Here is a 14414-nt window from a genome sequence, read left to right on the forward strand (position 1 = left end):
AAAGGAGACAAGCCTGCACTTGGCCAACTAAAAGTTTAGGGTATTTAAGATAGAAAGGGGAAAGGGCCAAGGGATCAGAGATAAGGAAAGTGTGGCTACGCACAGCTTGCAGCGTCTTAGCCTGTGGTAAAGATGTAAGTAGCAGCCTGTCACACATAACCGGTAATCAGAGCGCTAGTCATTTGTGCAGCCCAATGGACAAAAAGAATGAAGAGATGGGCCTTGCCCAAAGATATTGTCAAGAAAGACAAAAGACCATGATGGATCCCGTGGAGCACAATAAGATCAGTTACCATAGCTCATCGAGAAAGGAGAGGACAGGGCTATGCATAGTGGGAGCATTTAGATTTAAGCTAATTTATTGAAAACAGGTTTGTATAGCGTACACTTCCAGCCCAGCATCTCACTGTGTATTTGCCCCCAGAAGACGCTGACTTGCAAAGTCTGAGGGTCCATTTCTTAATAAAATCTACCTTTTCCTTGCCCATTAATTCAAGTGAAGCAGGAAATAAGACAGATCCTCACATTCACTTGCTGGTAAAAGCCACATTTTCCACGGAAGCTGCAGGAGCTCAGTACTTCTGAATACGTGGTCATCTCTACAGGTTCCAATTTTAACATGATCCATTACAGGCTGAAACTCAATGAACCTGTTCAGGGCTCACTTTCTATTTACACTCAACACTCATCATAGGCTAGCTGGATACTCTTAAACCATGGCATTGGGAAAGCCAGGATAAGCCTCAAGAACAGTATTCTCTTTCCTCCCTCCTTGGAAGCTTCCCCCCCCCCAAGGACAGCATGGCAATCTTGTCCGGCATTTGTCAGCTCAAAGTGTTTTCCAGATAATTAGTCATTTAAACTTTTCTCACACAGGATAATCTAGCTCTAACTCCTTCTCAAGTGAGCAAGTAAGGGCGTTGACATGCATTTAACGGCAGCTGAAAACCAGAGCAACAGAAGCTGTTACTACCTGTACCTGCTTGTATCGCTCCTCTCTTGGAAACAGCTCCCTGCACAGCAACAGAGACAGCTAAAGAGACACCTCCACACCCAACCCATCACGCTTCACATCCTGAATGCCTGAGGAACCCCAGCTCAGCACTTCCGTACTGCAACACATCAGGCTGTAAATCACAGCTGTTCAACTCCCCCTGCCTGAAAGACAGCAAATTCAGTTTGAGAAGGGCAGAAGCTGCTTCAACCATTCCTGATCATTACACCACAAAGAGTGTAAATGCATAAAGGGTGTGGTCTCATGAGCACCAGAGCTCATCCATCTGCTTCCCATGACCAGGAAGGGAAGATCTTGCTTTCCTTTCCTCCGCCCATACTCCTCACAATGTAGTTCTCTCCCTTCCCTTGTGCTGGCTCAGGCACTCGAGACACACTTGTGGGCTCAAAAAAACAGTTCCCTTTTTTTCTTTCTGGATTAGCTTTCTGATAGAATAGAGATAACCTAAGGAGGTCCTAAGAGCTGCTGCACAGTAACGCACTGGGAGCAGGAATATTACCCTATTTCGGAGGGGGAAACCTGCCAGATCAGCTCATCCTTTCTCTTCGATCTTCACCCTGAGGCACACGCAAGCAGCTTGCTGGAGGCCATATGCCAAAGTGATGAAGGAAGCCAGGAGTCCTATTTTTCCATACACATTCAGAGTAATTTAAACATCAAGGTTGAAACAAAAATATGAACAGTCATTGCTTTGTTATAAAAATCAGTCAGTCAGTCAATCAATCCATGAACAACCTTTCAATCTTATCAACAGATCATTTTCTACCTCCCCAAAGTACCCTGCAGGAAAGAGTCTTCTGGTCCATTCACAGGTTGCAGTATCTTAACTGTTTTCTCTCAAGTTAGGCTGGCAGATGTGCCACAGAACAATACCACACAAGTCAGAGCTGCTTTCTTCCAGCACTGAATGGGGAGCTTCATTAACTCATGCAAAACAATGGCTCCCTTGTACCCTGGAGACTTTTCTCCCTTCTACCCAGCTTTCCACTGCCACTGGAGACACATTTCAAGGCAGTGAGATTCTTAAGAAAAAAAAACACCAGAAAAGCAGAGCAGTGGGAAGAAAAACTGTGGTGCTGACTGTTCATTCAGGATGAAGAGCTGAAGAAGACACTGTTGCAGTCCTGAGATGAACAGGTTGGCACTCTGGGTCTGGGCTACTGTTGAGCTTCGCTTATTCAGGAGCTACCCAAACAAGAGTCAGAGTTTCTTCAGGATTCACACACAGTTTCTCACTCTGTCCTAAAAACAGCTCTAGCACAGAGAGTCTACAGCACCTTGCAGGAAGGGGCTCAGAGCAAAGGCAGTGCTGCAAAACAGGCATTCCCAGAGCCTATTTATGTCCATGGTGTGACTTCTTCAGGCTTACACAGCAGCTGTAAAAGCATTAAATGTCATGGCGGCATCACACAAGTGTTGCTTCGTTGGGCATGTGATATACAGCTTTGCCTTAGCTCCACGTTTATCCCCGGTTTCAGTCCAGGTTTGAATTAGCCAGTCCCTGGGTTAGCAGAGCCTCCCCACTGAAGAGCAACAGTTGAGAAGAACTAAGCTAGGCCTGACAGCCACTGTTTGCACAATGCTTTGCAGGGAAAAGGGAGGCCATTTTTGGCTTTTCTTTGGAACAGGATATAGCTTTTGCATATCCTTGTGATCTTACATGTGCATGGCACATCTCCCAGGGGCTCCCCACTTCACTAGAAGGTAAAACCAGGACATACTAAAATGATGTGCCCAAGGTCATAAGAAAACCATTTGACAGATGAAAATAACTTCAACTCCCATTCCCAATATTTTTCCTAATACCAGTGCCTACCTTGCCCACATTTCTACTGTCCTTTTGCAAGAGGCATTGTATCTGACTGCATGAAAGCCCCCTCTCTTATACAAGTATTTTCTCCAAAACACAAGAGTACAGTCACTGTGCACATCTACCCTAAGCCACGATAATCCATGGCCAGAGAGCAGGACCACAAAATGCAGTTATCAAGTCCTTGCAGCTTTTACACAAGCAGAGAAACAGAGATAACGGCTATTTTCTGGTGCTGGCTCTAAGCCAGGAACAGAGTACAGGATGCACCTCTTCAGATGAGACCACTCATCCGACATCTCCTCATTCACCAAAAGCAACTAACGCCACTTCCCATTCACTCTTACATAAACATGTCTCCAGAGAATTATACACCAGCTATTTTGTGTAAGCCTTGCAGATGAACTTTTAGCCTTCACAAACTTCAGATCACATCTGGTTTCTGTCAGTACCCAAATTATAGGTCACTGGATCCTCCAGACTTCTCAACAATTCAGCATAACAATTGACAAACTAGGGTGCAGACGGCTTTTCCCTTCACCGTAGAAGGTGCTGACCAAAAAAAAAAAAAATACTTCCCTGCCACAGTTTTGTTATAAAAATCAGTCAGTCAGTCAATCAATCCATGAACAACCTCTCAATCTCATCAATAGATCATTTTCTACCTGCCACAGGTGTTAACTGTGTTCACCTAACATCAGCATCTTTCATGAAAGTATGCTCCTGTTTTGACAGTGAAAATGAAGAGCACAAGCTGTGATGAACAGTATTGCTAAAACTGTCACCTCGGTACTGATGGAAAATGTAAAATTCTACAAAGGCCTGAGGCAAACCCTAGTTTTAATCCTGCATTTCCAACCTCCTACAGGTTTACTAAGCACCACACGTACTGTCTTCCTCCCAAGAGGCACCTGTGTGGCTGGTGAATGGGAGATTGAAAGGCATGATGCAAATCAGTAAGACAATCTCTACCCCCACCATCTCTCCCCGTCCACACTCTGGCTGCTGTTGGCCACGGATGCAGATGAGATGCTAATGTCACCGTCCTGACCCACACCTTTACCTTTGAAGCTGCCATGACGGCTGCTGTGGCAGCGACGTTCAGCCCCCGCTTCCCAAAGTGCACAAGGGCATCGTAGCTCCGGTCTTTTGCCTGGACGAGGCAGTCATCGATCTCCTGTCACAGTAGACAACAAAACAAACAAAAAAAAAAAGCACAAGAAGGACAAGTTCAGAGTGCTCCCAGTCTCAAACTCTTGGTAGGGCCAGGTCATCTTTTATGGAGGTAGACAACCTCCATTTCCTCTACCTTGGCTGGAGAGAGGTTCACAGCCAATGCTTGCAAAGCGGAAAGGTTTGCAGAGGAGTAGTAACTCCCATTGCAGGCTTTGGGAACTCTTTATTCTGCAAATGGAAGATTAGGACCCAAAGTTGGGATACACTTGTACAGTGCAATCATCACCAATAGGTCCTGGAAGCAAGACAGACACATCCACCTGGGCAGAATGGACCAGGGTGTGTCAGGAGCCACTTGCAATCTATGGACTCTAAAAACAAATTAGAATGGACCATAGTTTAAAAGAATCATATTATGACACTGGGCAGCAGCAGCTGTACTGCCCTGGGTCCAGGACTGGTGGTCTCAGAAGTATCTGAGACATCTCTGCACATCATTGCAGTGTCTGGCTTCAACATGCCCATGGAATTGGTAGGTCCAGAGCTTCTGGACTTCGATGCTGCTCAATATACAGTGAATTGGTTATGAAAGTTCCTGCCCTCATCCTCCCTCCCTCCAGACACAGGGGTCTGGATGATCATGGATGATAATGGATGACAATGACTTCTAGCACTCAGCTACTGGATGTGCTGGGTTAGTAGGGACTGGAGGCTGTGAGAAGCTGCTGGCTGCTTAGTGATTCCTTCCCTAGTCCTAGTAGATAAGAGCTGGCAACCCAAAATGCACAAGCACTACTTATGAGAAGCGTAAGCAGAAGTTTCCAGGAAGCAGAGAGACAGAGGACTGATCTCCACTGTCCTCTTTGGATAGGACTGTGATGCAACTGTTCATGCGCTGCCTGTGGCTAAATGGAGATCTTGCACTTCCACAGTTGCCAACATGGGAAACAGCTATCCACTTCTTAGTGGTTTGCACGTTGATATGTGACTGATAGCTATTTTCGGCCTGTGTATCCACATGAGCCAAAGGGATCTGCCCGACAATGTCCCATTCACAGCCACAGGAATCTCCTAGGCAGGCAAATGATCCAAGCTCTAACGTCCGCCCTCAAAATTAGCATCATGAATTTGAGCAAGACATTTCTCAAACCAGGACCTCAACATGCTACGTGCCTTACTTAAGCATGCTATACATCTCCCAGCCAGGCAAGCGCATCCTAAGCCCCTTTCAGACAGGCTTGGCTATTTGTCTCATCGCTGCACAAAGTTTTAGGCAGAGCTGGGAACAAAGTTAAGGAGCCCTGGCTGCCAGACCTTGTTTCTCTAATCGTTATATCCAGTCACAACACAGACTCCAGCTGTATTCAGTCAGTATGGGCAAAGCAGCTCAGGAGGTATTTTTATCCCCCTCCCTCCTAACTTCTCAAGTGCACAAAGATGAGTTAATACGTGTGAGTGCGCTGAACAGATGCCAGTATTTAAAAACACAACAACCACAAAGAACAAAAACACCAACCAAAAGGAGATTATCAAATCATAGAGGAAGAGAATCAGCAGCTCCCAGTCCTTCAATGAAAATGAGTGACACAAAGACTGGAGTAACCACACTGTAGATCTGCTCCACCCAGAGAGGACCCAGGCACCTGTGATTACCTTCTCTTTTGAAGACAGTGTTGGATGAACAAATTTCCTGTACAGGAGGCTGGAACCTTTTGTGTACGGAGAGAGCAGCCAAGCTACAAAGGCTATTTTGAGTTCATAATAGAATGGAAACCTAGAAGAAAAAGAGCTGTTAACGTCTGCTCCCAATTTAACCACTGCCCTTAATTAGAGATGCTCAGGACAGGAACGGACTAGCCAGTCTAACTTAGGGCAGGTTTTGCTTACCAAAGAATCCCAAGACCAAAACACATTCACTCACCTTTGCACACATCTCGACTGGGCATGTGGGTAAATTTTTACTGGGGTAGCAGGGCTATTATTTAAATGGTCTGGAAGAGACTCTGCTGTGTCGTAAGAGGAGCTTTCTACACGCAAAGAGCACAGATGCTGCCTTCACCCCCAGACATTATGAGAGAGCAAAGAGTAAACCAGCAAATCAGTATTTCATCAACATATTTATGCATCTTTCATCTCTCTGCTTTTCTGCTTTTAAGGTTAACACTTATCTGACCGAAACAAATACAAGAACCTTTGCTGTCCAAGCAACACGCAACATAAAGGTACAGACCCACATTGTGGCTTTCAGGTAAAATATGTAAAATATGCAGGACACGAACTAACAGCAGGACACGCTCTAGCTGTAACAACAAGCCAGGGACTTCTTGAGACTAGATTATCTAAACTCTTATCTGGAGGATAAAGCCTAGAGCTCAAGGCTGGCCACCTAGCAGCATCCTCATGCGGGCAACCAACACTACGCTTTGTAGGCGGGTGCAAGCAAGAGCAGCAGAGACCCTGCAAATGGCTGCGCACCAGCCCAGCTGGACCCAGACAGACTCCTGCTGTGCTCCCACAGCGCTGTCACTGAGCCAGCTGGGCCAGACAGCAGCCAAGTCCGACCCAGTGGGCCTCTGCGATGCTCTGCTCTCAGCGCGGATTTGCCAGGTTGCTCTTCCACCTCACTGAGGATGTCTGCAGCATACTTGATTTCACAGGGCGGACAGGCCCTCTTTCCTTCCTCCCGAGACCCACATAATACATCCTCCAAAAAAACCAAAACTCCACATGAAGACAGTGGAGGGAGATCTGCATGCAAGTTAGATAGAAAGACAATAATGTCTTTCATCTCCTTTTTAACAGATCTGACGTGTTGCCAAGTACCCCCAATTCCTTTTGTCTGGAGGACTCACTAGAGTGCTACGCAGGAACAGGCTGTAGGCGAGAGCCATGCGCTACAGTTAAATTTTCATCCTGAAGTCAACTGATCTCACTGGTTTCCACTAAAAAGGCCTTACTGAAAAGGGCAACCAAGCAACAAACATTTCCAAGCTTGAGCATCCAAATTTAAGTAAGTAAACATAATCAATGGGCATTTATGTGCTCTTGTCCCAAGAGAGGTTACCATGAAAATCCTTCCACTGGCACCAGAGAGCCCCAATCAGTTCAGACTGTCACTGTCCTCCATCAAACCATAAACCCAGCCTAACCAGGAACAGGCCTGGCAAAACATCACAGGAACAACCACCCACGCAGCAACCCACAAAGTCTTGTGCTGCAGGGCTGTTTCTGCCTGATCCCTAGAGTCTGTGTATTTACCGCAGGACATAGCCAGGTAAGTGTAGAACTATGGCTGTAGCTAAAGCTGCTGTTGTTTACACGATGATCTCCGCAAGCATCCAACTCGGCGATCAGCTGTGCCTCTCTCTGACAGGCAGGGGACTGAGACTCCTGTAATGATTTCTCGCTAACGAGATATCACTGAGCAGTTCCATCTTCTTTCTTGCTTTTCCTATGACAGCACCGAGAAAGGAAGCACGGCTCCTCCACACAAAACCCCACTGTGCATCTGAAGCTGCTAGCCCCATGTTCAGAAGACAATGCACCTTTGTGCCCCTTTCTGCCCTTTGTAAACATTTCCATTTTATTTCCATCTTATGTCAAAGACCCTCTCCCTTCTTGTGCTCACCAGCAAAGAAAGATATCCGTGAATGTCTCTGCTGTCGTGAAGAGCGCGAATATGATCCAGTACATCATCCATTTCACCTGGTAAACAAAAACAGTAGCTGGGTCATTTTTCTCCAAGGGCCTTGAACTCTCTCTTACAGGCACAAGTGCACAGAATAACTCCCACAGGAAAAGAGAGGTTATTTTTCCACCCCTTGCATATTTAACAATTACTGCAGACTTGAAGATGCCAGAGCTGCCCCCATCTCAGCACATAACACACACCAGATTTCCACACAAGCCCTTGGGAAGGAACATTGTGGCCTTGAGAGCAGATTTCATGAAAAGAAGAGCAGCCTGACTCTGCCCCTAGAGAGGAAGCTCCACTGACCAGTGGAGGACCACAGCCCTATCACAGGGCATTAAAAATCTCACTTGGCTCATCTCAGCAGCAAAGGGTGTTGGCCAAACTGCAATTAAAACAAAATGTAATTACTTACATAATATCTACAGGCAGGGGAAATTAGCCAGGAAGAGATAAAGAAGTAACTGCCCATCCCATGATCCAGGGCTCAGGAGCACAAGCAACTCATTGTAACTTATTGAATTAGCGTGCATCATTTGAGTGGCATTGCCTCCTCACATCCACACCCTGAGCCCATTACAGTGACAAGGGCAAGTCCATTAGCTTAAATCCCTTACCTAGGGCTTAGGTGAGCGTATTGGGTTTGCGTGGCAGGGTTCTGGTAGCCAGAGGGCTGTAGGAGTGGCTTCTGTGAGAAGCTGCTAGAAGCTTCCCCTATGTCCAACAGAGCCAACGTCAGCTGGCTCCAAGTCAGACCTGCTGCAGCCAGGCTGGAGCAGGCTCCTGGCAGGACCTGTGGACCCGTGGAGAGAGGAGCCCATACCGCAGCAGGTTTGCTGGCAGGGCTTATGACCCCATGGGGGACCCATGGTGTAGCAGTCTGGTCCTGAAGGACTTGCACTCCTTGGAAGGGACCCATGCTGGAGCAGTTCCTGAAGAACTGCAGCCCACGGGAAGGACTCACATTGGAGAAGTTTGTGGAGGACTCTGCCATGGGAGGGACCTCACACTGGACCAGGGGAAGAGTGCGAGGAGCTCTTCCCTTGAGGAGGAAGGACTGGCAGAGACAACGTGTGACGAACTGACTGCAACCCCCGTTCCCCATCCCCCTGCACCACTCAGAGGGAGGAGGCAAAGAACTCAGGAGTGAAGATGAGCCTGGGAATAAGGTGGGGGGGGGCAGGGAGGAGGTGGTTTTTTTCAGTTTGTTTCTTGTTTCTCACTACCCTACTCTGTTATTAATCGTCAATAAATTAAATTAATCTTCTCCAAGCCAAGTCTGTTTTGCACATGATAGTAACTGCTGAGTGACAACCCTGTCCTTACCTTGACCCACGAGCCTTTCGTTATATTTCCTCTCCCCTGTCCAGCTGAAGAGGGGATTTATAAAGCAGCTTTGGTGAGCACCTGGCATCCAGCCGGGGTCAACCCACCACAGTGAGACCATTTTACCTCATATTGGTAGTGAAAGCTTGTGCTGTGCTGTCACTGTGTTCAACTATGGTAACTCCACTGTGGGGTCGATGGTTTATGGATGCTCTCCTTTGCGTTGATACTGACAGACACAGCAGGAGTGTCTGGGGACTGTGACCTGGTCAGGGAAACTGTACTGTCTCGAGTAATTCGGGAATTTGGGGATTTTTGCCACTGAGCACTAAATGGCATTTAAAAGCACAGCTCAGTTATTCTGAGGTATGCAGTACTGGTTCTTTCTGGGCTGGAAAGAAACACCATATTTGTCACATGCCATCAGCACTTTCAGTGATTTTTTTATCAAGTGACGTGGTGCTCCTTGGTGGTCCTCTTCTGCGGCACTGTCACCACAGAGGTGATGTGCAGAGTAATTTCCAAGTACTGGAGATGACAGAGAAACTTTTTATTCCCCCTCAATATTTTTTTTTTCCATTGTAAAACAGAAAAGTCAAATAGCTTTAAGAATCTGTCTCTCCAAAGGAAAGACAAAAGTTTTTAATTTAACTGAAAATTGTTGTCTAATTTGCTCTATTTGAAAAGGGAGAACCCTAAGCAGCTTTGCTGGAACATTAGAAAGCTCACGGAAGTAAAATCCATGAAAATCCATGAATTAGAGAATTGGACTGTGTTACCTAAGGCTGGGATAATTGCAACAGAATAAGGGAAGGCTGGAAAGAAGGCAGCACCGAGAGAGATACCTACACCAGGTGCTGTTCTGGGGAAAGGATGGTGGAGGTGGCAATAAATCTGGATCTCACTAGCTCTGAAGTGGCTTCTTCTCTCCACTGCAGTGGGGACAGTACCTGTAGTCTCTCTCCACCCTCCCTGCAGGTACTGAAATTACTCCTGAGCACCTGTCACCCAGCTATGTACCTGCTCCCCTGGGACTTACATGTATGTTTATAGGTATATTTATATTTAGCGTTACAGCAGTAGAATGGCACTGCCAAATGCCCGAGAGCGTTGTCTTCCCAGGGCAGCTTCTGCCAGACTTTTTATATAACTGCAGCTCCTTCAAAGCCTCACTGCCAGCATGATTCTGTCAGTTAGATGTTACTGCCAGCAAAACTTTTAAACAGAAACCCTAAGACCCGGTGCAGAGGGGCTCGGATCAGCCTAAAACATCATTTATGAAAATGACTACTATCAAGGAAAATAAAAATAAACTAATTTAAGTTTTTGAATGAAGGGTTTGTACAGTTTCAGTGTAAATTACTACTTTTTTTTTTTTTAATCAGACCCCTAACAAACATATTGCCACAACTGGTGTGTTAAACTGAAAAACAATTGTACGTGCAGATCAGGTCTTAGATCAGCTGCTCTCACATTTGGGTCATGACCCCCTGCGTCTGATGCGAGTTCCTCTTTTGCAATTGAATTTCCAACAGGAACTGGACCCTTCAACAAAATATTTTCCAGAAAAGGACTATGGAAATGTTAAGTATCAGTGGCAGACACTGTTTGGGAATGCTAACGCACCTCTTCAGCATTTCCAGGCGAAGGGCATACAAACTTACAGAACACAGCTGTCCAAGGGCTGCAGGGACATTTCACCTGAAGTATCTGATGTGTGCTGTAACACAGGATTCTCAAAATACCCAAAATCATTATCTGAAGGAGGAGATTGACAGAAAGGAAAATCTCAGCAGCCACAGCGAGTCCCAGTTTGAGCGTGCACTAAGGACTTAATGGGATAGCCATCTACACTGTTACCCGGAGGAGAATAAGGGCTTGTTATCCCCAGGATCTTGGGAGGATTGAAGGGTCAAGATCTGAAGGTTGAGTCGGGTTCACTGATGTTAACAGAGCTCAGGCTGTGGAGGGCACTACAAATCCTACAGGACTCCAACAGCATCCAAGCATCCATTGATTCTCCAGTGTTTCACTTTCCTTGATGGTCCCATACGCCTTTAGGAACTGGGGCCCAGGGAAGATTTTTCAGCAAAAGGACAGGACAGCACACCCAGCTGCCAGACCTGCCTGTAAATAGGTCGCTCCAGAAGGAAGGATGTTTCTGTCTGAGTATTCAGTCATTCGTGCTCCTCTGATCCTTGTTTTCAACGAGCAGCTAAAGCTTCAAGGCTTTTTGAAAAGGCTTTGATTTATGCTGCTCTTCAGAAACAAAAGGAAAACACGTAAGGCTCTGGATGCCAAATACCTTTTAAGTTGGCCGTATATAGCTCGCACCACCGGAGAAATAGCACACATTTGTCAAGGAGCACATCAACTCTGCAGAGGAGCCAGGAGCACAAACCCAAGTCTCCTTATTTGAGACTTGTGCCTAGCAATCAGCCAGCCCACCTTCAGGCCAGCCTTCCCCTTGCACCCCTCTACAAGCTTTCCCAGAACACAGGCAAGATCTTTACAATGTGGTGAGGAGCAGTCTTAGAAAATAAACCTTGCAGCACAGCCACAAACCTCATTACTCACATATTCTTTGATGTCCTTTGATTTCACGGCTTTGTAAGAATAATATGCAGGGTAAAGAGTGCCAAATATAAGCCTGGAAAAAAAACAAACAAACAATAAATGGATTAAATTGATTTCCTGTCACAGAGAAAGATTTTCCCCCCATTGTCTGTTAAACGTGTTTCTTGCACTAGCAAAAAGTGTTAGGATTTTATTTAAGCTTGAGTGCACTAAGTACAGTACAGGAATGATTTTGCATCACTGAATTCAGAGAAACTATTACCAGTGACATGAACGAAGAGGAGGAATTCAGGCTGACTTTCCTTTTGCAATGGTTTCCATAGCTGCACCTCATGAGTTACACACAAAACAAAACAAATAAACAACAACAAAAAAGGCTAACACACTTTTAAAAGGAAATTAAAAATCTGGTTTCAAAATAATCTACTGTGACATCAGGAACACAGGAGCATTGCTTTCAGAGGCAGGACAAAATGAGAATCATTTGTCTAAAATCCCTTCCACCTCTATTCAGTACTCTGAAAAGCTGTCAGAGGATAAAGCAGCATCCAAGTTCTACTAGCACAGGGGTTTGAATGCTGGGGCCTTATCCTACGTTATACCTGCTAAAGGGAAGAGCCCCACCCTGTTCAGAAAAGTCAATTTGGGCTCATCAAAGGAGAAGAAATTTGCCCACCAAAATCCCAGCTCTACTGTTCTTTCAAACGGTTTCATTTTCAAGTCTGAAAGGGATGCTGTCAGCTTCAAGATTTCATGTAAGAAAGAAATATGGATCTGTAAGTTAAAAATAGCACTACTGAGAAAAAGCGGTTGAGAATTTTTTGTACTAGCTCCTCTCTGCATCACTGCCTAGCTGCTCATTCACTTCGATTATTCTGGACATAAACATAGGCTTGTCAAAACCACTCTGCCCTGCCCAGGTTTCAGTCAGTTTTGTTCAATGCAGGACGACGATGCTGCAAAGTCTGAATTTAATAGATTGCAGAGGAATGTTTATTGGCTCACAACTATTCCTCTCTCCATTGGAGCTTTTGCTTTAAATTCATACAGCTGTCTCGGCTGCTCTTGGGAATGGAAATGATCAATGTTTCAACCCCTAAGTGTGGGGCCACATGGACCTGCAGTCGTCTTTTCCATCCTGCCAGTAGCAATTGTGTGCCATGGGACTCATAATTTCGGTTGAGTCCATTACGTGCCCAAGACATTAAAAATTAACACTCTGGGATATGGTGTACCATTGTACTTCCCGTAGCTCAAGAAGATATTTGTGAAAGACTGGGGGGAGCCAGCACACATCTTAACTTCCGAAGCAGTGACCAAAGACAATTTGTCTGCTATTCATCATGCTTACTGTAGCACAGCACAGCAAAACCTGAAGCACAGTGCAGACTTCAGAAAGGCAGCTACTGAGCGAGCAGATCCAGGATTTTACAGGGGCTTCACAATGGCTTCAAAAAGCTTTGCTGGAAACAGTCAGCTCTGAACCTATTTCACCCACGTGGGCTGTGCTATATGCAGGGATTAGATTCAGAAAGATTCTGGGAAGCTAAAGACACTTTCGTCCCTTGCAGCATCTTAACGAACAGCAACATCGGTTAAGGGAAGGACACCCAGACAATAGCTTGATCCTGTTCTCACTGAAGCTAATAACAAATTAGCTCTGAGTTCAATGATAGCAGAACCTAACCTGAAGAAAGTGGAGCTCACGAAAGGAAAAAAGCTCCACAATACTCTGAAACTAACAGCTGAGCACATTAATAATATTTTTGGCTCTACTTATAAAAAGTACCGCATTTCTGTCCTTCCTTCTTGGCCCTGGCTGGTTGCTATCTCACGCTTTTATTTCCTGCAAATAATCACAGAATGATTGATATTCATTTCCTCAGTTTGTGCTGGTAACAGAAAGTAACTGGATCCTGAAGAAGCAAACAGTTTACAGGATCACTAGAAAACAATTAGTTGCAGACAATAAACACACACAAAAAAAATCCTGTGAGAGAAGGAAACTGTAATACTTCTGCATATGCAGAGCAAGGGACAGTTAATAAGGCGGTGTGCCCTCCCCAAATTGGAGACTGATCTGCCTTGTGGCTTGTTGTGTGCATATATGGATATTTATTACTGCTATGGTTTACCAGACTGAACACTGTTTGAAGGAATGTTGGATCCCAGTCTTGTCACTGCTATAGCTGACTATGTGGCTTGGAGTCACTTAACCTCTGGATACACCCTACCAATGGAAGACAAAATACGTTCAGGCACTTCTGTACAGCATATTCAGGGTTTTGGAGACAAATACCTGCACATGGGCATATTCCAAAAAGTCTCTTGAGGTTCCTGTCTTCACTGGGCTTTGGATCAGGCTTGAGTACACTTGACTGAAATCAAACATACCCGTCAATCCTCTATCTCTTCCCTCAGTTCCTCTCCCCTGCTGAAGACAATACTCCTCCCCCTCATCCTTGCTTCCTGTATAATTAAAGATATCGGTGATTCCTGCCTTCCTTCATCCCCATGCTCAGACTGTTGCCAAATCACTCCTCCTGCACACCGTACTCAAAACCAAGGCTGATTCTTTGTCCCTCTGCCCAAGCGACAAAATAATTCCTTGCCTAAGTCTCCTTTCCAGCCTCCTTTGTGTGGTTTCTACCCCATCTCAATGCATCAGTGTTTAAACCTCTCTCCCCTTGCCACTACCCCCCTCCTTGCCTACCAAGCTGAGCCTTTGCTTTCCACGCCCAAAAAACACTGCTCCTAACTACTGTGGGTTTGGTATTTTATCACAACCCACCTCAGTCCCTTCTCTCTTTTAATGACTG

General features: G+C 45.6%; 1 protein-coding gene across 4 annotated transcripts in view; it reads right to left on the reverse strand.

Annotated features, from left to right (window-relative positions):
- Window positions 1–14414, reverse strand: part of REEP1 (receptor accessory protein 1) — a 71016-nt gene that overhangs the window by 32725 nt on the left and 23877 nt on the right. For all 4 annotated transcript variants that reach the window (XM_086746167.1, XM_086746166.1, XM_086746169.1 and 1 more), the window contains exons 2-5: window positions 11596–11668; window positions 7630–7706; window positions 5655–5775; window positions 3889–4002 (exon numbers count right to left, since the gene is read on the reverse strand). In XM_086746167.1, the coding sequence (XP_086602293.1) occupies window positions 3889–4002; window positions 5655–5775; window positions 7630–7706; window positions 11596–11668 (385 nt within the window). The remainder of the gene's footprint in view (window positions 1–3888; window positions 4003–5654; window positions 5776–7629; window positions 7707–11595; window positions 11669–14414) is intronic.

The sequence above is a fragment of the Chlamydotis macqueenii genome, chromosome 4 (genome assembly GCF_036417535.1).
Source record: "Chlamydotis macqueenii isolate bChlMac1 chromosome 4, bChlMac1.mat, whole genome shotgun sequence".
NCBI lineage: Eukaryota > Metazoa > Chordata > Aves > Otidiformes > Otididae > Chlamydotis > Chlamydotis macqueenii.